We start from the raw sequence: 25,234 nt of genomic DNA on the forward strand, positions 1-25,234 counted from the left end.
TGTCATATAAACCGATCTGGCCAATTAGGATCTTAAGCTCGTAAAAGCCGCATTTTTGTCCGAATTTTTTTGAAATTTTAAACAGAAAGTTTTACTACAGTCCCCGTTATTCAAACCGAATATGGCGTAGCCCCTGGAAGACACAATTTTTGCCCGATTTGGCTGAAATTTTGCAGATATTGTTCTGTTATGACTTCTTACAACTGTGCCTAGGACGGTTCAAATCGGTCTATAACCTGATATAGCTTCCATATGAGCCGGTCTTCCGATTTTTTTTCTCTCAACCAACACGCAGGGGATGTCCCCTATGAATGCAGTGCATTGCATTAGTGATAGGCATTGCAGGGGGAGGGAGGTGGGAAGAATGTAGTGTTTATTGGCATTTGTCTTAAATCTCTGGATGTCATAGTGGGTGGGAAAAACATTAGCCGGAAGTCGATTCCAGAATTCTCTTAATAATGCATTGAGCGGTCCGCTGGCCAATCAATTACAAACGGGTGTGAGTTCCTGGAATGTCTAGTATCCCTGGCATACATTCTTACATCAGGAATAAGAAGTCGAATATCAGATGAACATACACCATGTATGTACAAATAGAACAGCGAACGATGTTAAAGGGAGGCAATAGGGTTGGATACTCTACTGCCCCCAATCAACGCCATCGCTCTCCTCTGCATATGGTCCAGTAGCTCCAGGCATGATCTTGAAGCTTCTGTCCATACATATGAGTTGTACGCCATTTTCGGCCTTATGAAAGTGGTGTAGATGTTGAGAAGATCAGACGGAGTGAAATAATTCTTACAGCGTTTAAGGAAGCCTAAACATTTGAATGCTTCTTTCGACACTTCGAATACATGTTTAGCCCCACGGACATCACTTTGTATTTTTATGCCTTGAACATCAAGAGCTTTTGATTGCTCAACATCTATATCGTTAATAGACAATGATGATTGTAATGGGTCAGCGAATCGTTTGTGTGACAACGAACAGCACTGAAGACTCAGTGCTGTTCGTGCATTAACATCTACTCGATTCATTTGACCCCACTGAGAAATGGCCAGCAAATCGTGGCAGAGTATATCATCCATAACCAGCCTCTTCTTTCCAATCGTTTGAAGACCCGGCCTATGGTCCAATGAGTACGAATGACAGAGATTACTGCCAGCCTCTTCTTTCCAATCGTTTGAAGACCCGGCCTATGGTCCAATGAGTACGAATGACAGAGATTACTGTCATCCGCAAATGAGTAGATCGGATTCGATGTCTGACCAAGCAGATCGTTGATGAAAATAAGAAAAAGAGAAAGAACAGAGCCTTGGGGTACACCTTCGTTCAATTTATGCTCATTGGATGAGAACGCATCTATAATGACTCGAATGGTGCGATCTCTGAGAAAGTTCGAAATAAATCGAACGAACCCATTACCGACATCAAATGCGATAAGCTTTAATAGTAGTGCACCGTGCCAGACCCTATCAAATTCCTTGGAGATATCCAGAGCCACAACCTCACTCTCATTAAACTGGTGGACTGACCGACTCCAACGTTGCGACAGAGGTGCTATGAGCTCTCCCGTAGAGCGATTTCTGCGAAACTCATATTGTTGGTCGCTAAGGAGGCCATTAGACTCTAAATACCTCACAAGATGGTGATTAACCATGCTCTCCATAACCTTGGAGAGAGCAGAGCATATCACAATTGGCCGATAATTCGCAGGGTTGTTTGCCTCACCCTTCTTGGGTATTGGCTGAACGTTAGCAACCTTCCAACGCGCCGGGAATACTCCCGCACGGTAGGCAAGGTTGAAAAGGTTGCGTTTTGCTCGCTAAGAAGGCCTATAGACTCTAAATACCTCACAAGATGGTGACTAACCATGCTCTCCATGACCTTGGAGAGAGCGGAGCATATCGCAATTGGCCGATAAGTCGCAGAATTGTTTGTCTCACCCTTCTTGGGTATTGGCTGAACGTTCGCAACCTTGCAACGCGCCGGGAAGACTCCCGCACGGTAGGCAAGGTTGAAAAGGTTGTGTGTTGGTCGCTATGAAGGCCATTAGACTCTAAATACCTCACAAGATGGTGACTAACCATGCTCTCCATGACCTTGGAGAGAGCGGAGCATATCGCAATCCGCCGATAATTCGCAGGGTTGTTTGTCTCACCCTTCTTGGGTATTGACGTTCGCAACCTTCCAACGCGCCGGAAAGACTCCCGCATGGTAGGCAAGGTTGAAAAGGTTGTGTAATGGGCGAACAAGCGTCGAAGAACACCTGCGCAAGACAAGTGTTGATATGCCATCCGGCATTCTTGAGCCCTTAAAAGCCGCAATTTTTGTCCGATTTGGCTGAGATTCTGCATGCTGTGTTCTGTTATGACTTTCAACAATTGTGCCTTGGTGTTCTTTTATGACTTCTAACAACTGTGCCTAGAACGGTTCATATCGGTCTATAAGCTGATAGAGCTCCGATATAAATCCATCTGCCGTTTTAACTTCTTGAGCCCTTACAAGCCGCAATTTTTGTCGGATTTGGTTGAATTGTGGCATGTAGTGTTCTGTTATGACTGCCAACAACTGTACAAAATACAGTCCAAATCGGTCTATAACCTGGTATAGCTCCCATAAAAACTAATCTGTCGATTTGAATTCTTGAGTCCTTACAAGCGGCAATTTTTGCCCGATTTGTCTGAAATTTTGCATGCTGAGCTGTGTTATGACTTCTAATAACTGTGCTAAGTACGGTCCAAAACAGTCTATAATCTGATATAGCTTCCATATAATCCGGTCTCTCGACTATCCTTGCTCGGTTCCTAGAAGACTTAATTTTTGGTGGTTTGACAGAAGTTCGGTATGTAGAATAAAATTATGCCCTTCAACTAAATTTAGTTTGTATAAAATTTTAGCAGAATCCATGGTGGTGGGTTCACAAAATTCGGTCCATGCGAACTTAGCATTCTTTTACTTGTTGTGTTTATTTTTTTTTTCTCAACCACAGCCAATGCTAAAGAGTCAACAACATTTTCCTTTTGTCCCCATAGCACTGCGGTATAGTCTATGAATGTGCAAGAAAAAAACCTTACAAGTAAAGAAAGCTAAGTTAGTTGAAGTAACAAACAACAAAAAAGAAAACTTTCCAGCTAAACACAAAACAGTCTTTGTATAAGCAATGTCTGCACAGGAAAGAGGAAGAAAAAAAGGGAACCTCTTGATTAAAAATTAAAAAAAAAATGAAAAGGATGTTGGTATATTCTTTTTTTTAGTGTCGTTTGTAATTTTGATATAAGTTGGCAATATTATAGAAAAGTTGATAAAAAGCAAATATGGAGAAATAAATTGGAAAGAGTGAAAAGATATGATAAATCGAACTTTAAGAAATTTTAAAGGCAGCAATTGTAGGTATTTTAAGTTAATATTCGATATTTTAACAAGTAAAAAGGCGTTAAGTTCGGCCGGGCCGAACTTTGGATACCCACCACCTCGGGTATATATGTAAACCACCTTTCATCACAATCCTGTGAAAATTGCATGCCTTATGTCCCATAGCAGTTATATCGAAATATGTTCCGATTTGGACCAAATAATAATAAGCACAGTAGCTATATTTTAAAATAAACCGATCTGAACCATATGGGACACGAATGTCGAAGAGCCTAACATAAGCAACTGTGTCAAATTTCAGTGAAATCGGATTATAAATGCGCTTTTTATGGGGCCAAGGCAGCTATATCCAAATGTGGACGGATTTGGGCCATAATGCAGAAGTATGTCAAGGGGTTTAACTTAACTCACTGTCCCAAATTTCAGCAAAATCGGATAATAAATGTTGCTTTTATGGGCCTAAGACCCTAAATCGGCGGATCGGTCTATATGGCAGCTATATCCAAATTTGGACCGATCTCTGCCAAATTGAAGATGGATGTCGAAGCGATTAACACAACTCATTGTACCAAATTTCAGCAAAATCGGATAACAAATGTGGCTTTTATGGGCCTAAGGCCCTAAATCGGGGCCTAAGATATAGTCCGATATAGCCCATCTTCGAACTTAACCTGCTTATGGATAAAAAAAAGGATTTGTGCAAAGTTTCAGCTCAATATCTCCATTTTTGAAGACTGTAGCGTGATTCCAACAGACAGCCGGACATGTCTAGATCGTCTTAGATTTTTACGCTGATCAAGAATATATATACTTTATAGGGTCGGAAATGGATATTTCGATGTGTTGCAAACGGAATGACAAAATGAATATACCCCCATCCTTCGGTGGTGGGTATAAAAAGAGATACAATCCGGCAGTTCTAATACCGAGAAGGATTTATAAAAAGTATTTTATAAATTTTCTTGGAGGCAATCGTAGCGCAGTGGTTAGCATGTCCGCCTGTGAACAACTGTGGTCGCATCCTGGCGAGAACATCAGAAAAAATGTTCAGTGGTGGTTATTCCCTCTTTTCGAAGTATTTTCGGAAGTTTCCATAACCATAGCTGTGGTTTAAATTAATAAGTTTCTCAAAATTGTTGTTATACCCTCCACCATAGGATGGGGGTATACTAATTTCGTCATTCCGTTTGCAACACGTCGATATATGCGTCTAAAACCCCATAAATCGTCGTGAAATTTTATGTCGAACTAGCCATATCCGTCCGTCCGTCCGCCTGTCTGTCCGTCCGCCCGTCTGTCCGTCCGTCCGTCTGTCTGTCGAAAGCACGTTAACTTTTGAAGGAGTAGAGCTAGCGGCTTGAAATTTTGCACAAATACTTCTTATTTGCGTAGGTCGGTTATGGGCCCAATCGGTCCATGTTTTGATATAGCTGCCACATAAACCGATCTTGGGTTTCGACTTCTTGAGCTTTTAGAAGGCGAAATTCTTATCCGATTTGACTGAAATTTCCAACAACTTTGCGAAGTATGGTTCAAATCGGTCCATACCCTGATATAGCTGCCATATAAACCGATCTTGAATCTTGACTTCTTGGGCCTCTAAAGGGCGAAATTCTCATCCGATTTGAATGAGATTTTTCACGACGTGTTTTGATATCACTTCCAACAACGTTGCGAAGTATGGTTCAAATCGGTATATAACCTGATATAGCTGCTATATAAACCGATCTTGGGTCTTGACTTCTTGAGCTTTTAGAAGGCGCAATTCCTATCCGATTTGACTGTAATTTTGCACATAGCATTTTGATATCACTTCCAACAAAGTTACGAAGTATGGTTCAAATCGGTATATAACCTGATATAGCTGCTATATAAACCGATCTTGGGTCTTGACTTCTTGAGCTTTTAGAAGGCGCAATTCCTATCCGATTTGACTGAACTTTTGCACACAGTGTTTTGATATCACTTCCAACAATTGTGCGAAGTATGAGTCATGTCGGTCCATACCCTGATATAGCTGCGATATAAACCGATCTGGGATCTTAAGTTCTTGAGCCTCTAGAGGGCTCAATTCTCATCCAATTTGACTGCAATTTTGCACATAGTGTTTTGATATCACTTCCAACAACTGCGCGAAGTATGGTTTAAATCGGTTCATAACCTGATATAGCTGCTATATAAACCGATCTGGGATCTTGACTTCTTGAGCTTTTAGAAGGCGCAATTCCTATCCGATTTGGCTGTAATTTTGCACGCGGTGTTTTGGTATCACTTCCAACATTTATGCGAAGTATGATCCAAATCGGTCCATACCCTGATATAGCTGCCATATAAACCGATCTTGGTTCTTGACTTCTTGAGCCTCTAGAGGGCGCAATTCTCATCCGATTTGGCACAAATTTTGTACAACGGCTCCTCTTACGGCCTTCAACATACGTGTGCAATATGGTCTGAATCGATCTATAGCTTGACACAGCTCCCATATAAACCGATCTCCCGATTTTACTTCTTGAGCCCCGAATCGGACTATAACTTGATATAGCTCCTCCTCCTCCTCCGTCCATATTCATTATTCTTTGTTTGACAAAGAACTCGACAGATGCGATCCATGGTGGAGAGTATAGAAGATTAGCCCCGGCCGAACTTAGCACGCTCTTACTTCTTTTTAATTTAAGCTCAAGCCTTAGGAGGAGAAAAAGTTCAAATTACAGGGGTCCTACGCCATTACTGTGGTGCAGGGTGTAATAACTTAGTGCATTTGTTTGTAACACCCAAAAGGAAGAGAGATAGACCCATTGATAAGTATACCGATCGACTCAGAATCACCTTCTGATTCGATTTGGCTATGTCCGTCTGTCTGTCTGTCCATATTAATTTGTGTACAAACTACAGTTCGCAATTTTCATCCGATCGTCTTTAAATTTGGTACAGGCATGATATAGCTCCCATATGTTCGACCGATTTGCAGTAATAATGCAATAAAATGGTCACTTGCTAACCCATTCTCTCGAAATTTGGTTGGACGGATTTTCTTATGATAGATTTGGATATAGCTCTCATATATGTATATCGCCCGATATTTACTTATCGTTGAGTTTAAACTTGAATCGGACTGCACTCATTGATATGTGAGAAGTTAGCCCCTGTTCCTGTTCAACTTTGTATCTATAGGTTAGGTGTAGGGTATTTTAAAGTCGGCACCTCCCGACTTTTGCCTTTCCTTACTGGTTTAGTATGCCTCTCTGGCAAAGGTAAGTCTTTACTTCCGTTTAGAATGGTCGCCAATAAAAATCCAATTCACGCGACCCTACAAATTAAGCTACCATTAAGCCAAGTAGCTGAGTAATGGTCTTCTAAGAACATCTTTCCCTATTTCCTTTGAAAATGATAATCATTCAAGCAATAGGTTTTGCTCTCCTTGCTAATTACAGTACAACAGAAGGAGGAAGTCATTCCGAGTGTAAAATTGTATCCTTTTGTGGAAAATAAAAACAATTTTACAATTTCCCTATTACCATCGATTTCATCATTACAAAATTGCAAATGAAGAGCTCTTGTTTTGCCAGTTCGCAAAGTGCTCTTAGATTTCGACAAGAAAATGTAAAAAAGGGAACAAATTACAAATTCGCATTGCATTACAATGCGGAATCGAATAACAATGCGGCAAATGGTAGAAAGGTGAATTACAAATTCCCATAAAATGTTATTGAGGAGGTAAATATGCTCCATTACACACCCGGCCAAACCTCTGCCGTCTCTCCATCACTCAAAACCAATTTCGCGCATCCGTTACACCTTCGGATTCTTTGGACCCCATGCAGCAGCAGCTACAGCAGCTCAACCAAGTGAAGCAGATCTCATTCAAAAATGGAAAGAATAACGACATTTTTCCGGCAAACCTAGAGAACAGGAACAATGGTGGTTGGGGGGGTTGGGGGTTGGAGTTTCAAGAGTGAGGGCTCAACGTAAAGACTGCATGAGTTTTTAATTAATTGAATTAAAAAGTAATAAGAAACAAAAACAACAACAACAAGGAATATATAACAATAAAGTTATTACAAAATTGGAAGGAGCGAATGGGAGAGAGAGAGAGAGAGAGAGCAACCAAATGTCTGCTATTGAATTGTAACGAATGTCAGAGGAACATTGCAAAGGCTAAGGATAACAAAGACCACGTTAGCAGCAGCAGCAGCCGTATTGTGATTTAATTGAGCCATAAAATATTTAAAGCCATCCAAACTGTAGAAAAATAAAAAAACCCAAGTGTCAGAAAAACGTTCTCTAATTGTTTGGAAGCAAACTTAAAACAATGAAGGCCAGAAAAAAGTTTTCCTATAAACATTTCGTCTCATAAAAAGTTATCAGTTGCCTGGCTGACTAGCTAAGAGGGGGAAAGATGCTTTTATGACATCTACACTGACTACTAATCAAATTATTTATTTAAATGTTGCAATTTATAAAGGTCTTGCCACTTGGCAAACTGCCAATTACCACCTATGTAATAGAGGCCAATTATAATGGAATTGAGCAGGTAGTGGTGGCAAAAGGGAAGCGGAAGATATAAACGCAGAGATAAAAGTAATTTGTTCAAAAAATTATATATTAATGATATCTAGTTTGTGGCAAAAATGTGTTTCCAGACACGATACCAAAGAACGATATTTAAACAAGGAAGGATAGGTTAGGTTGGAAGAGGATGACGAGAAGATGGCGTGGCCGTCCCATTGTGATTCCTCATGAACTATTCCTCTTTTCTCAGCAGTAAGACCTGAATGGAATATAGACCAATCTGAGCCCAATTGAAGAATTATGTCGAAGGGCCCAACACAACTCACTGTCCCAAGTTTCAGCAAAAAATTAATGCGCCTTTCATGGATCCAAAACCTTAAATCGAGAGATCGGTTTATATGGCAGCTATATCCAAATCTGGACCAATCTGTGTCATATTGCAGAAGTATGTAGAGGGGCTTAACATAACTCACTGTCCCACAGTTCGGCGACATCGGGCAATAAATGCGTCTTTTATGAACCTAAGACCCTAAATCGGAGGATCAGTCTATATGGCAGCTACATTCAAATCTGGACCGATCTGGGCCAAATTAAAGAAGGATATCGAAGGGCCTAACACAACTCACTGTCCCAAATTTCGGCGACATCAGACAATAAATGCGCCTCTTATGGGCCCGAAACCTTATATCGAGAGATCGGTCTATATGGCAGCTATATTCAAATCTGGACCGATCTGGGCTTAATTGAAGAAGAATGACGAAGGGCCTAACACAACTCACTGTCCCAAATTTCGGCGACATCGGACAAAAAAATGCGCGTTTTATGGGGCCAAGACTTTAAATCGAGAGATCGGTCTATATGGCAGCTATATTCAAATCTTGACCGATTTGCACTAAATTGAGGAAGGATGTCGAAGGGCCTAACACAAGACACTGTCCCAAATTTCGGCGAAATCGGACAAGAAATGCGCCTTTTATAGGTCCAAGACCTTAAAACGAGAGATCGGTCTATATGGCAGCTATATCCAAATCTGGACCAATCTGTGCCATATTGAAGAAGTATGTCGAGGGGCTTTACTTAACTCACTGTCCCAAATTTTCGTGACATCGGACAATAAATGACCCTTTTATGGGCCTAAAACCTTAAATCGATAGATCGGTCTATATGGCTGCTATATCCAAATCTGAACTGATCTGAGTCAAATTGAAGAAGAATGTCGAAGGCCTCAACCTAACTGACTGTCCCAAATTTCAGCAAAATCGGATAGTAAATGTGACTTTTATGGGCCTGAAAATTGCACATTTTGCCCATGAATATTCCACTAAGGAACAGGGGCAAACTTCTCACCTATCAATGGGTGCAGTCCGATTCAAGTTTAAGCTCAATGAAAAGGGGCATCCTTTTTATAGCCGAGATCATCGGCGTGCCGCAGTGCGACACCTCTTTCGAGAGAAGTTTTACATGGCACAGTACCTCATAAATGTTGCCAGTATTACGAGGTCTCGCCAGGATTCGAACCCAGGCGTTCAGCGTCATAGGCGGACATACTAACTACTTTTACTATCGGCTGATGAACAAATACAAATTGCAAATTTTGCCCATGAATATTCCACCAAGGAACAGGGGCAAAGCTCTCACCTATCAATGAGTGCAGTCCGATTCAAGTTTAAGCTCAATGATAAGGAGTCTTCTTTTTATAGCCGAATTCGAACGGCGTGCCGCAGTGCGACACCTCTTTGGAGAGAAGTTTTACATGGCATAGTACCTCACCAATGTTCCATTAGGAGGGGAAAACCACCGCTGAAATTTTTTTCTGGTGGTCTCGCCAGGATTCGAACCCAGGCCATCAGCGTCATAAGCGGACATGCTAACCTCTGCGTTACGGTGGCCTCCTTGATATAGCTCTTATATATATATATATATATATATATATATATATATATATATGTTTGGAAAAGCCATTCAAAGAACTTATCACATGTGATCCATGGTGGAGGGTACATAAGATTCTACTCAGCCGAAATTAACGCGCTTTTATTTGTTACTCTATAGGGATGGTTCCATATTAAACGACCTTGTGGGCTTTGGGGTGTACTCTAAAGATCTAGAACTGGTCATATCGAAAAGGTTACCCGACCACTGCAGTGTGTATCAAGCGGACATCCTTGCAATTAAGGAAGTGGTGGAATGGCTAAGATATTATGTCGTTACGACGATTGGCATAAATATCTTCTCAGACAGCAAGGCAGCTATATCCCTTGAGAACGTATTACTGAACACAAAAACCACCCTCGACTGTCGCAAATCTCTCAACAAGATGGCTGAACAGTTCAAAATTCACCTGTTCTGGGTGCCGGGCCACAAAGATATCCCAGAGAATTGTAAAGCGAACGAGTTTGCGAGACTAGAAATAACTTACACATTCTAGGGAAACTGGAATATTTGGGTATGCCTCATGCGACATATAAGCTGGAGGCAGACTCAGACATCTTGCTCAGATTTTCTTCGTACCCCCGAGCACTGAAGGTAGTCTTCTACATATTCAGCTTCTACTATTACTGCCTTGGTGGATTTAGAGGTATCACAAGAAACTCCTCTTTCATTCTTACCCAAGATGAGGTAAGACACACGAAATTCCGTTTAATAATGTTAGCCCAGATGAAGTGGTACCCAGAGGAATACAAGCAGGTTAGTAGGTCTGAGGAATTGTCCAACAAAAGTTCACTACAACATCATTCATAAATGCAACACTTGCATCATTTTTAAGAAGATACCTTGCGTCCAAATAATGGTTCCGCTCCCCCCTGACAGATGCACTATTACACCAGCATTTCACGTGACTGGTATAAATTTTGCAGGACCTTTTGAAGTTGAGGTTTCATCCCTGCGCTGATTCCCTCTCTTGAAAGGCAATGTGAACATTTTCGTGTGCTTCGCCACCAAGGCTGTACATTTAGAGTCATGTTCCGAGCTTTCCACGGCAGCATTTGAGGCCGCATTCTCTCGCCTCTCCTTGGTAGGCGAGGCCTACCTAGAAAGGTAATGTCTGATAATGGGAGAAGTTTCGTAGGGGCCAGAAGCAAGATGCTTAGGAAATTTAGAAGTTTTAATCAGGTGGCGGCAAGCGACATTGCGGAGAAATACGCTACATAGGGTTTCGAGTGGCAGTTCATATCCCGTCACGCTCCACATATGTGTGGCCTTTGGGAGTCGGCCGTTAAATCTTTCAAGCACCGTTTCAAAAGAGTAGCTTGTGCTCATTTGTTTACTTTCCAGCAGTTTTCGACCGCCCTTGCTCTGATTGAAGGAGTTCTAAACTCACGGCCCACCTCCGCTATCTCTGAAGATCCTAATGATCTCACAGCTCTAACACCCGGACTCTTTTTGAAAGGTGTTCCAATCATGTCATTTCCCGAGCCTAGTGCCGATGACATTTCCCTGGTGAATAGGCAATCCATCACCAGTTTGCTATACGATGGAAGGAAGAATATCTGAGGACGCTACAAAAGCGATATAAGTGGAAACCCACTTCTCCCAATATAAGGGTCGGCGATCTTGTTGTCGTAATGGATGATCTACTACCGCTTAGCGACTGGCGATTAGGAAGAGTGGCTAAGACTCACATTGGTATGGACAAGAACATTAGGGTAGCTGACGTAAGAAATGCATCGGGAGTCATTACGAGGCCGATTGTTAAATTATGCCACTTACCTCAATCAACACCAACAGAAATCCTAGTATAATACTATCTCGATGCATCATTGTGCTTACTAAACCATCTCAACACTCATCTCATTTTATTTCGTTCTCATATGCTCTGTGTCACTGTCTATTTTCAGGTCAAATATGAATGATCAAAATGTCTACTAGTGCATGTTATGCAAAAAACGTCATGCCCTCAGGTACTGTCCAGAATTCATACTGATGACTGGTGAAGACAGAAGAGCCGCTGTTCGACAACACCATTATTGTCGAAATTGTCTGGCAAAATGGAATACTGTAGTAGAGTGCCAGTCGATGGATACGTGCCGCAAATGTGGGTTTTAGCATCTCACAATGCTGCACCCACGAAAACTTGTACTGAAGTCAAAAAGCTCCAACGCCGCCTCCAAGTCGCACTCATCTAACCAACCAACTTCATCTCGGCCCCAAAGAAATCCAGCAGCACAGTCCAATGCCACAGCCAACGCCAGCACACAGCTTCGGCCGATCAACAACAAAGACGATCCAAAAGGCACAAAATATCCAAAATATCTATTAGCACTAAATGTACACATTGTGAATTTCTAATCTTAAGCCATTTTTAGTACTAAAGCTCACCTGAAATCCTTTTACTAATGAACTTGCCACTTCTTCTACAACCGCAGCAAGGTGAGCAACACATCTCTACTCTTTCTCTCATAATAAAACCAGTGTCTCTGTATCAATACCCGAAATTTACCATCGCGTTATTTTTTTTTGGGTTTACCTTCTCGTCATCTAACTTATTATTCCTCGTTCTATGAGGAATAATAAGATTAGTTAACCGCATAATATTACAGTCGGCACAGTATCGACTGAGGTAATTCCGCCAGTGACGTCATCGCCTCTCCTTTCTCAGCGCAACAGCCACTCTAACCCCACTTGACGTCTAACTGGAAGACCTCCACGCCTGTTCACTGAGTTTTCAGGACCAGGCCAGACGGACAACGAATGATAGATGGTCACAAAGAGGGGGTTGTGAGAATTCCCAAACTCTGTGGCCTAATCTAGACTTGAAGAGGTCTACTGCTTTGCTGTCATTGGCTAGAACAGACGTCTCAGTCGTTGTGTCCGTCATGACAGGTCACTGTCTAATTCGAAAACATGCTGACAGACTGAAGGTTGCCAGCAACGACTTTTGCAGAAGCTGTGAGGACATCGTAGAAGAAGAGACTATAGGACACCTTCTGTGTGTGTGTTCCGCATTAGCAGTTAGGAGTTCCGCTTTAGGTTCTCATTTCTTTGAGTACCTGCCTGATTTAGCGGATGTGAACATTCTGGATGGTTCAACGGTATGAACTAGAAGGCATCTTCGTTTGTCTGTTCCTGTGGTATCACAATGGACGAAAACGTCTAAGTGAGTCTGATGGCAGACTGCCACTTAAACCTAACCTATTTGTTACTAGTTGAATTCCTAATTTAATTTTATTCTTCACAAAATATTTTTTTGCAGAAATTTAAATATTTGAAGGCAACGTTGAATTGACTCTTTTTATTTATTATTATTATTTTTTTTTGGCTTTTGCAATTAGCCCTTCTTCCTTCCACCCCTATCTCACTATTCTTAAAGATGTTAGAAATTCAAGCATTAACCCTGAATATTTGCATTAACACTCGGTCGCAAGAACTTGATTTAGCAACAATGAAATTCCCCAAAACAGTTGAAAATCTCTGAGAAACAACAGGCAAAACTAAACTAAACTAAAACTAAACATTTGCAGGAAACCGCAAATGAAATGTTAAATGGAATGAAAAGTAAAATTAAAATGAGATTTTGTTGTTGTTTTGTGGGGGTGTGGTAGACAGAGTGTATATTCATAGTCCAATATCTGTCTCTGCCCCTCCTTTTTCCCTCCCCCTTTGGCCTAAATGACCAAGATGTGAATCAGCAAACTCATAGCAGGACCATGTGGCATGCGAGGACGATGCCAACAACTTCAAGGACAACAATGGCAACATGAAAACCATCCGCACAGATACAGCAAGCAAGCCCGAACATACTAAACAAAGTAAATTTTTTGCACATAATAAACTTTGGAATTTTTGTGTGTTTTTGGCTTGAGTTGATTTCAGAAATGTTGATGTGAAAACTCTACGAAAATAAAATCTGACAAACAACAAATCTGTAGATTCCAAAACACTGATAGAAGGAAAACAACATTTTTGAAATGGCACAATGTGAGCGGACAACATGGCTAATGTTGAAAGAGTGGTAGTAAAATTAAATTCTTTTGTTCTTCGGAAGTATGGAGGATGGTTACATTTCTGTAATGAAGTTAGAAATGTTCACTACATTATTTCAACAGATAGTTTTGTTAATGGAAATGTGTGGCCAATGAGCTGAGCAATTAACAATTCAACAGCTTTGCTCAATATAACCTAAAATTGCTGCTACGTTAGCCGATTTCACTTCTTGAGCACCTAGAGGAGGCATTTTTGACCCTACTTCAAATATTTATCTTATGGCTAGACATTGAATTAAACGTGGTTTCCATCCTAGATTCATGGGTGTGGGGAGTCAGTGTTCACAGACTAAGGATTCCTGAATGTAAGATCTTTATGTACTTTAACACAATAGGAATGATTGAATATCAGTTGTTGTGGTTGTTGTAGCAGTTTATTGTGTTCCATCTTTCGTCTGCTTGATTCTGTTGAGTGTCAAGACCCAGGAACTCTGCGACTAAGATAGGGTGCGGCCTCAGGGATCTGGGTGTGAGGCGAGTGAGTCTGGCCGGGCAGTTAAACAGGTGACGTGTATCGTGCGGTGCCTGGTTACAATCGGGACGCACATCGGCATCAATCCTAGCTCTGTGGGAATTGAGGCGACTGCATCTGCCGGAACGTAATTGAGCCAGAACTACTCTGGTTTGCCGTGGGAGGTCGATTTCTTCGGTTGCAATGGGTGGCGGTCGTTCTCCAAGGACTACATTCACCCGGTAGCCACTTACCGCATCTGCTACCGTGTCTGCATGAAAGTTGTTTAGACCCGCTTGATCTAGAGGTCCTCTCTTATAGCGCTGAACCTCACGCTCTAGATCATGTAGATCTACCATAAGGCTTCTGGGCGGCGGATATCTATCCACAAGATGATGATGATTGAGTATCAGTTAAAAGTTTGAGCTACTTTTTGAATATACAGTGAAGTTGATACGAAATTATACCAAGCTTAAACTGGCGTATTTGTCAAACTAGAAATGATAGCTACATGATGTATGTTTCATTGAGAGCTCATTATGTTATATCCAAGCCCCCCAAGTATTTTCTTCTGAGTTTTTTCTATCAACCAACCCGCAGGGGATGTCCCCCATGAAAGCAGTGCATTGAGTTGGAGAATGGAAATTAGGAATTGGAGGGGGAGAAAAGGATGTAGTGTTTATTGATATTCGCCTTAAATCTCGCCTTAAAACATTAGCCGGAAGTCCATTCCACATTCGAGCGGTTCGGGCGGAATAAGAATTCTCTCTATAATGCATTGTTCGCTCCGCCGGCCATTCAATTAAAAACGGGTGTGAGTTTCTGGAATGTCTAGTCTTCCTGACAAACATCCTTACATAGGGAATAAGAAGACGAAAATTAGACGAACACACACCATACAAGTACCGATAGAACAGCGCCAAACAACCCACATTGCGACGATGTTCATACTACGATGTTTCTACTGTCCTAAATCAACGCCATCGCTCTCCTGTGAACATGGTCCATTAGCTCTAGTTGTACTCCATTTTCGGCCTTATGAAAGTGGTTTGGATGTTAAAAGATCAGAAGGAGTGAAGTAATCCTTAGAACGTTTAAGGAAGCGTTCTTACACAGTTTAAGGAAGCGTTCTTACACCGTTTAAGGAAGGATAATAATAATAGTCATTCGCGATGCGTTACCTTTGGCTGGAAAGTCACAACTATCTATTGTTGGCGAACTCAGAAACCTCAAAGTGAACAAAGTGTTTTTGCATCTCATCATAAATTGCAAAATGCAAATGTTGCCCCTGATCATTCCTTAGTGGAATGTGAGAAGGGCAAACTTCTCACATATCAATGAGTGCAGTCCGATTCAAGTTTAAGTTCAATGATAAGAGGCCTCCTTTTTATAGCCGAGTCCGAACGGCGTGCCGCAGTGCGATACAAAGAGCCTAATGCCCATAAATGCTTTATTTTGCATCCGATTTCGCTAAAATTTGAAACAGTTAGTAGTTTTAGGCGTCCCAACATATGACCCAATTATGGTCTATATCGGACTATATTTATATATAGCTGCCATAAAGACCGATCTCCCGATTAAGGGTCTGAAGCCCATAAAACCTTTATTTTTTAACCGATTTCGCTGAAATTCTAAACAGACGGTTATCTTAAGCCTCCTGATATCTGACTTAAATATGGATCAAATCGGACTATATTTAGGTATAGCTGCCATATAGACCGATCGCCAAATAAAGGGTCTAAACTCCATAAAAGCTTTATTTTATAACCGATTTGGTTGCAATTTTAACCATTATGTAGTTTTACGCCTCCTAACATAGGATCCAAATATGGTTGAGATCGGACTATATTTAGATATAGCTGCCATATAGACCGATCTCCCGATTAAAGGTCTGAAGCCCAAAAAAGCTTTATTTTTTAACCGATTTCGCGGAAAATTTAAACGTTGAGTAGTTTTACACCTTACATAGGACCCAAATGTGGTTCAGATCGGACTATGTTTAGATATAGCTGTCATATAGACCGATCAGCCGATAAAGGGTTTGAAGCCCATAAAAACTTTATTTTTTATCCGATATTGCTGAAATATATAAAACAGTGGGTTAACTTAAGCCTCCCGACATCTGACCCAAATATGGCACAGATGGGACTATATTAAGATATAGCTGCCATATAGACCGATCTGCCGATAAAGGGTCTGAAGCCTTTAAAAGCTCTATTTTTTTACCCTATTTCGCTGAAACTTTAAATAGTGGGTAGTTTTAGGCCACCCGCCATCCAACCCAAATATGGTAAAGATCGGACTGTATTTAGATATAGCTGTCATATAGACCAATGTGCCGATTAAGGGTCTGAAGCTCATAAAAGCTTAATTTATTATCAGATTTTGTTGAAATTTGAAATAAAAAAGACAACATTGACTTATATTTATTAGACCTCTCAATATCCGTGTCGAATTTGGGTGCATAAGTTATCCAATTTTCAAAGGATTGTGACAAAAGGGGGTTTTCTTATATACCCGAGGTGGTGGGTATCCATAGTTCGGCCAGGCCTAACGCAATGCCTTTTTACTTGTTTATTTTAGGGTAAACAAATATGTCCCTAAAATTCTGAAACTATTTCCAACAATTTTGAACTTATTTCGCTCAAAAATTCTCAAAATGTAAAGAATTTCTTTGGGGCTTTTTTCACTTTTTCTTTGGGGGTTATTTCATTGGGGTTTATTTGGTATAGCCTGCCTTTCCTACTGCAAGAGAAAGAAAAAGTGACAAGAAAATCTTGAAAGAGCACATTGTTTTGATCATCGATTCATTAGCTGAGAGAGAATTCCAATTAAGAACTTTCTGTATTAGTTGAACTGAACATTTACAAGTTATTAGAGTTTTAAAGAGACCTGGTTGGTCAATGGTATCAACTTTGGTAAAAGTCCTTTAAATTAAATAGAAATATCTTAAGTCTTTGAAAGCAAATCTCAGTGGCTTAACATAAAACTTTTTATTCCATAAAAAATAGTAACAGTCTTTAAAAATCTAATCAATCAATATTTTGCTTTTTTCTTTTCTTTTTTGTCAAATCCTTTACTACTAAGGACACACAGTAATACTTCAATCAATTTCATTCCTTTTATTTTACCTTTAACAAATCGTGTTTTATTTTATTTCTCTAGTCCTTTTCGATAAACTTTTCGCACATTTGTCTTTGTCCTTGTCAATATTAGCGACATTTGCGATTTTTATAGAAGACAACAAAAAAAAAAAGTATTCTAGAAACAAAACCTTTGGCTTGCAAAGTGAAACGAATGAAAGTCTATGCAAAAAACTTACCGTCATGTATTCATCTAAACGATGTTTCCAATTGTCAGATTTATCGATGAGATTGTTCCATTGCTCGGAGAGTTTAGCAACTTCACGTCGAATGCTGCGTGTCAATTCACGGCTTTGTTCTTCGGCAGTTAAGTAACGTGAATCCGTATCGTGGGCTGCTGTAATGGAAAGGGCAGATATAAGCATTGAATTGAGAAAAAGTATGGAAACGGAAATTAAACACACACACACATACACAGACAAAATAGATACAAATGGCAAATGGTTACAAATGGATGTGGCACAAATGTTCAGATAAGAATAAATCGAGAGGGTAGGTAGCATGGGGCATTTAGAAGACATTGGTTTAAAATATGTTTTGGTTAGGGTTGAATGAAGGTAAACCTTAAAGACTTTCAAGCGAAAATTTGGACAATAACTGTAGATCTAAGAATAAATCTGAGCACAGTCATTATTTTTAAAAATTCCTTTGTCTTAGCAAGTTCCTTCAAGGTTTTACTAAATTCGCCGACTTATTCGTAAAAACTGGAAATCTTTGTTTTAGACATTATTCTCAGTGTAACCCATCGCTTAGAGCATCATATTGTATCCCTTGTTAGGTTAGGTTAGCTTGAGTGAGTTGCCAAACAAAGGTGAGGTCACTCTGGTACCCTTAAAAGAAACGGAAGAGAAAGAAGATGTGAGACCTCGGACGAGAGGTTATACACGAATAAAAGAAAGACGGGAGGAACGCAGAACTAAAGCGGGGGGTGAATAAACACCCATCCCTATGCAAGCAGGGATGTACCTACGCCGGAGCTTATGGCACCCCCCGTCGGTACCATCCTGTTCCTTCAACAAATCTCGGAAGACCTACCAGAGGTACGTTTGCAAGTTCACCCAGGTCACAGAGGTAACGGATCCCCAGAAAGGAGAGCCTACGTCCCTGCAGCCACGGACATGAACCCAACGAGTGCTTAATAGTCTCCTCTTCATCATCATCGAGGCAACTCCTACAGAAGACATTGTGCGGTACTCCCATGAGCGCCTCCTTGCGGCCTATGGCACAGTGTCCGATTATGACCCCTCTCAAGGTACTCATCGACCTCGATCGGCAACCATCCACCTAGTCCCACCTTGCTACCGACACCGCCCTGGCCATCACCTGTACTGAGTTCAGTAGCTCAACAAATGGCACGTAGGCAAGACCAATGACTGGTCCGCCCGACGCAGACGAACCCCACTTGGTGCACTCGTCCGCCCTAACACTCTCAGGAATCCCCTCTTGCCCAGGAACCCATGTCAGCGTCACAACATGGGCCCGGAGTGTATCCAGGGACCCCAAATAATCCGCCACGCATCTCGACCTCACCATCCTCCACCCTAAGGCCTTGAGCGCCGCCCATACTTTCCCCATAAATTCTGAATTTCGAGGATGGTAAGTCCCTTACCAGAATTTCTCTTGCGGCCAATGCAATGGCACGGACCTCTGCCTGAAACACCGTACACTCGTCAGGCAGTCTTAGAGACATACTGATATTGAGTGCACCAAAGTAGACTCCAAATCCAATCCCTGACTTCATCTTGAGGAGGTCATACAGCATTCGCCCTCCATTCATCCTTCTCAGGAACTCCGATCGCGAATGCCCTAACTCGGAGATCCTCCAGAGTCTATCCTCTGCATCCATAATACCCAGAATCGAACTTTGGCCGCAACCATCTTCCTTCCGCATGCCGCGCTCCCTCAGCCTAATCGCGACCTTGTCGGCGCAGTTCCGAATATAAGCCTCAATGGGCTGCATATCCAGCATTGCCTACAGGCATGCTTGCGGTGCGAATCTCAGTGCCCCTGTGACCCCGACGCAGGCCAGTCTCTGAACCTTCTCGAACTCCCTCGTACGTGTCCTCTTCTCTACGGCATTCCACCATACCTGTGCTCCATAGGTCAGTACAGATCTCACGATGGCCGTATACATATAATAAATCATCTTGAGAGTTACCCCCCAATTCCTACCGAACATCCTCCTGCAGGAGTATAAAGCGCACAATGCCTTACGGCTTCTTTCCTCGGTGTTCCTCTTCCAGGAGGGGAGGAGGACGGGAGTCTGAACTCAGGTATCTTTTGCAGGTTGCATATAATCGGCGAGAACACCGCTCCTCGGGACGTTTCTCTGGTCAACCGCCTTCTGACCACACTATCTCCCAGGTTCGCATGAATAATCCTGCCATAAAGCATATTATTGGTCCACTGGGAGATTATGGGGTGAATACCCGTGCGGTCTAGTGCAGCGACTATCGCTCCTATTTCCACATTATTGAAGGCCCCCTCAATATCCAAAAAGGCCGCCAAAGTGGACTTCTTCTGCCGGAAAGACGTCTCGACCTTCTACCTCGTTAAGGGCCGTCTCCACCAACCTGCTTGTGAGGTATGCGTGTTGTGCTCTACTGAAGTTTTCCGGTGTCAGTCTTCCTCTCACCTTCAGGTCAATCACTCTTTCCAGTGTTTTAAGCAAAAACCATGACAGACTAATAGGCCTATAATCCTTCGTCGTACTGTGGTTTATTGTCCCTTGTTGGAACCATTCTATCCAGTCGTTGTATATGAGTCGAGCTCTTAGAGATACGTTTGTCAGATTCACAGATCGTAGAAGAAGCGCCTCACCAAGATGGAGAGCTATGTGCCCCTGAGGACCTGTGCATCAACAAAGCAAATGGTCAATCTTTTCCTTATCATCAATACAGCTTCTACCTCTGCGCAGTCCGTCCTTTTCCGGTTGTCAGCAGGTGGAACGTGCTTGGAACCAGCAATCAAGCACAGATTTCTACCTAACCATCGCCTTGCGATTGATTTTATTATTTTTTTCGCAATTGCTTTGTCTTATCCTTATGACCCACTGTGCAACATATGGATATTCTTTTTGCCTTTGTGACATTTACATTTTAGACATGGAACATTCATTCAATGGCAACGGCACAAGAAAAAAGTGATAAATAATAAATTAAGGACGTGCTTCGGCAGACTTTAAGCACTTTCCTTAGATTGTTGGCCCAATAGGAGGAAAGGGCGTTAGCGAAAAATGTTTTTCATAAGTATACCAACCATGAAAATGACTTTATTAAATTTTTAAAAAGTGTACTCCTTCTGTCGGAGAGACGTCTCCGCCTTCTGAAACATGTTCCGCTTAAATATAAATAGAAGTTGATTTTATTAATTGTTTTTTTCTTACTGCCTTCTTTTAAAAAAGATGAGATTTAAGGTCGAATGTACTCTCAGAAGCTTAAATACAAGAGTATCAAGAATTTGTTTTCCATATATAATAAAGTAATTTTGTTTAAAGCCTTATTGGGAAATAAATAACTTTAAACCGGCTACCTCAGAAGCCTAAAGAAGCCAATCTCAGATGCAAATTTGCCCATGAACATTCTTTTAAGGCACAGGGACAAGCTTCACACATATCGATGAATGCTATCTGTTTAAGCTCAATGATAAGGAATCTCCTTTTTATAACCGAGTGAGAACGGCGTGGGGCAGTGCGACACCTCTTTGGGAAGAAGATTTTACATAGCATAGTACCTCGTAAATGTCGCCTGCATTATAACTACTGCTGAAAACTCATTCTGATGCTTTCGCTAGGTTTCGAACCCACGCGTTGAGCATTATAGGTCGATTTAATAACCTCTGCGCTCAGGTGGTAAATCTCAGATATAGACTGAAATAAAACCATAAAACACGATTAACCATTAGGAGCATACCGACCCCACAAAGTTTTATCAACTAGCAAGGACGTAGACTCGACGTGGTACTTCACTTTGAAGATTATTTCATGCAAACGTTGATCGCGACTGCGCCTTAAATGCTCCATACGCTTAGTTCAATTTTGGCAAACTCTTTCCAACAGCAGGCCTGGAGGCGATGCTGGATATGCAGCCCATTGGGGTCTATATTTGGAACTTCGCCGCCACGGTTGCGGTTAGGCTGAGGGAGCTCGACATTCTGAAGGCGAATGCTTGCGTTCACATTTTGACTCTGGGTGTTATGGATGCGGGGGGTAGACTGAGGAGGATCTCCGACTACCTGGCACCAGTGCCGTCTAGAGTGAGGGCATTCGCGATTCGTTTTCTTAAGAGGGACGAATGGAGGGCGTATGGTGTACTTGTGGAGGATGAGACCTCGATCTACACAGATGGCTCCAAGATGGAGTCAGGGACTGGATTGGGGGTCTACTCTGATGCACTCAATATCAGTATGTCTCTGAGACTGCCGGACGAGTGTACGGTCTTTCACACAGAGGTCTGTGTCATTTGCAGTGGACCTAAGAGAAATTCTGGTAATAGGCTTACCGCCCTAGAAACTCAGAATTTATGTGGACACGATGGAGGCGCTCAAGGCCTTGGGGTCGAGAGGCGCGGCGAATTGTTTGGAATCCCTAGATAGGCTCCGGGCCCACGATTTGACGCTGACATGGGTTTCCGGGTATGAGGGGATTCCAGGGAATGAGAGGGTGGACGAGTGCACCAGGAGGGGTTCGTCTGCGCCGGGCGGACCAGTCATTGGGCTTGCCTACATGCTATTTGTCGAGCTACTGAACATAGTATATGGGATGGCCAGGGCGGCGTCGATGGCGAGGTGGAACTCGGTAGATGGTTGCCGAACTGCGAAGGCGCTATGGCCGGTCATCGACCAAAGAAGGACGAGGGAGGTGCTGGCTTTCGATGAGAGGTCGATGATTGTTCTTTGACAGTAGTCATAACCGGACACTGTGCCATAGGCCGCATGGCGGCGCGCAAGTTGGATATCATCTTACAGTAGCGCTCACCATTCACAGTTACCTTACGATTCGCATCATCTTTGAAGAAGTACGGTCTAAGAAAGCTGAAATCTGGCCGTTTATGAGGAAGACGAAGGTGGGCACCATATTTCCCCAATATATCAGACAAGGTTAAATAGTTAGAAGTGATGTTGGACAGGAAACTGAATTGGAAGTGTCACATTTAGAAGCGTACCGAAAAGGCTCACAAATGTTGAGCACTATGTGACGGGTTGTAGGCTTATACCCAAGTATTTCGGTGGACTGCGATGGAGAAAAAGTGCAACCTAAGGATAATAAACCAGGTTCAGAGGAGGCCACCGTAGCGCAGAGGTTAGCATGTACGCCTATGACGCTGAACGCCTGGGTTCGAATCCTGGCGAGACCATTAGAAAAAATTTTCAGCGGTGGCTTTCCCCTCCTAATGCTGGCAACATTTGTGAGGTAATATGCCATGTAAAACTTCTCTCCAAAGAGAATTTGCACTGCGACACCCCGTTTGGACTCGGCTATAAAAAGGAGGACCCTTATCATTTAGCTTAAACTTGAATCGGACTGCACTCATTGATAGGTGAGAAGTTTGTCCCTGTTCCTTAGTGTAATGTTCATTGGCAAAATTTGCAATTTGCAGAGAACATGTTGTCTTGGTATAGGTGGAGCGATGAGGACCACGCCCACTCGGGCAGCGGAAACTATTTAAGAAATTCGACCCATAGAAATAGTGATTAAATGTGAGGCAGCCACTTCGGCTATAAAAGTCAAGGTGATGGGAGAATGCATAGAGAATAAAGCAGGACATACCATCGTAGTATAATCGAGGCGACGATAGGAAACATGGAAAGAATGGAAGCGGTTTCCGATCGGAAACCTGAGACGACACTTGAGCTCGAGCGCGAGACGGAACTGTGGTATTGCCATCTGGAAGATCATGCTACACAAATGAATCAAAGCTAGAGGACAGGACAGGGATTGGCGGTCTACATTGAACCCAAGAACTGTGATCTCTTTTCGACTGCTTGACTTTAATGCGAACTTGCAGGAGGAGATCCGGACAATCACAGGATGTATGAGGTGATGTGGTGTTGACGTAAAAACATCGAGTGTAAACATCATTGCGGAAAGTAAACAGGGCCGCAGGACGGTAAGTTAATGAACAGTCTTGCAGTGTAAGAAGGAGATTAACGCCTTCTCTGAGGATGGCACGATCCTTATCGCTTCGATGACGGGCCATAGCGGAATAAGGGGGAACGAAAGAGTAGACGATTTGACAGTGAAGGCCGGAGGACTGCCGTCAATAAACTTGGTTAACCTGAAGCTTTTCGGGTCGACTCAGTCCGACTTAAGTGAGTGGACGACGAACGTAGAACAGCTGTAACACAGTGAAACAGCGAAACGGTCATAAGGACAACGAAAATTATATGGGGAGATCCGGATCGCGAGAAGTCGAAGCTATTAACGAAAGGAGGAGATAAAGGAGGTCAGTATAGCTTTCGGTGTCATAACAGGATACACAGAACTACAAGCTTGCTTATGCACCATATGTGGAAAGGTGATGGTAAAGAGCACATTGGGAGAATAAAACAAGTAAAAGCGTGCTAAGTTCGGCCGGGCCGAATCTTATATACCCTCCACCATGGATCGCATTTGTCGAGTTATTTTCCCGGCATCTCTTCTTAGGCAAAAAAGGATATAAGAATAGAGTTGCTCCGCTATTAAAACGATATCAAGATATAGTCCGGTTCGGACCACAATTAAATTATATGTTGGAGACCTGTGTAAAATTTCAGCCAATTCGTATAAGAATTGCGCCCATTGGGGCTCACGAAGTAAAATAGAGAGAACGATTTATATGGGATCTGTATCGGGCTATAGACCGATTCAGACCATAATAAACACGTTTGTTGATGGTCATGAGAGGATCCGTCGTACAAAATTTCAGGCATATCGGATAATAATTGCGACCTCTAGGGGTCAAGAAGTCAAGATGCCAGATCGGTTTATATGGCAGCTATATCAGGTTATGAACCGATTTGAACCTTATTTGACACAGTTGTTGAAAGTAAAAATAAAATACGTCATGCAAAATTTCAGCCAAATCGGATAGGAATTGCGCCCTCTAAAAGCTCAAGAAGTCAAATCCTCAGATCTGTTTATATGACAGCTATATCAGGTTATGGACCGATTTCAACCATACTTGGCACAGTTGTTGGATATCACAACGAAATACTTCGTGCAAAAAATCATTCAAATCGGATAAGAATTGTGCCCTCTAGAGGCTCAAGAAGTCAAGACCCAAGATCGGTTTATATGGCAGCTATATCAGGTTATGGACCGATTTCAACCATACTTGGCACAGTTGTTGGATATCATAACGAAATACTGCGTGCAAAAATCGGATAAGAATTGTGCCCTCTAGAGGCTCAAGAAGTCAAGACCCAAGATCGGTTTATATGGCAGCTATATCAGGTTATGGACCGATTTGAACCATACTTGGCACAGTTGTTGGGTATCATAACAAAACACGTCGTGCGAAATTCCATTCAGATCGGATAAGAATTGCGCTCACTAGAGGCTCAAGAAGTCAAGACCCAAGATCGGTTTATATGGCAGCTATATCAGGTTATGAACCGATTTGAACCATACTTGGCACAGTTGTTGGGTATCATAACAAAACACGTTGTGCGAAATTCCATTCCATTCGGATAAGAATTGCGCCCTCTAGAGGCTCAAGAAGTCAAGACCCAAGATCGGTTTATATGGCAGCTATATCAGGTTATAGACCGATTTAAACCATACTTGGCACAGT

General features: G+C 42.1%; 1 protein-coding gene across 11 annotated transcripts in view; it reads right to left on the reverse strand.

The window, feature by feature from the left end:
* Nucleotides 1-25,234, reverse strand: part of LOC106081495 (dystrophin, isoforms A/C/F/G/H) — a 1,057,252-nt gene that overhangs the window by 265,135 nt on the left and 766,883 nt on the right. For 10 of the 11 annotated variants that reach the window (XM_059362799.1, XM_059362797.1, XM_059362803.1 and 7 more), the window contains one exon: nucleotides 17,642-17,799. In XM_059362799.1, the coding sequence (XP_059218782.1) occupies nucleotides 17,642-17,799 (158 nt within the window). The remainder of the gene's footprint in view (nucleotides 1-17,641; nucleotides 17,800-25,234) is intronic. The other variant, XM_059362798.1, reaches the window with a different exon arrangement.

This window comes from Stomoxys calcitrans, chromosome 2 (genome assembly GCF_963082655.1).
Source record: "Stomoxys calcitrans chromosome 2, idStoCalc2.1, whole genome shotgun sequence".
NCBI classification, from domain to species: domain Eukaryota; kingdom Metazoa; phylum Arthropoda; class Insecta; order Diptera; family Muscidae; genus Stomoxys; species Stomoxys calcitrans.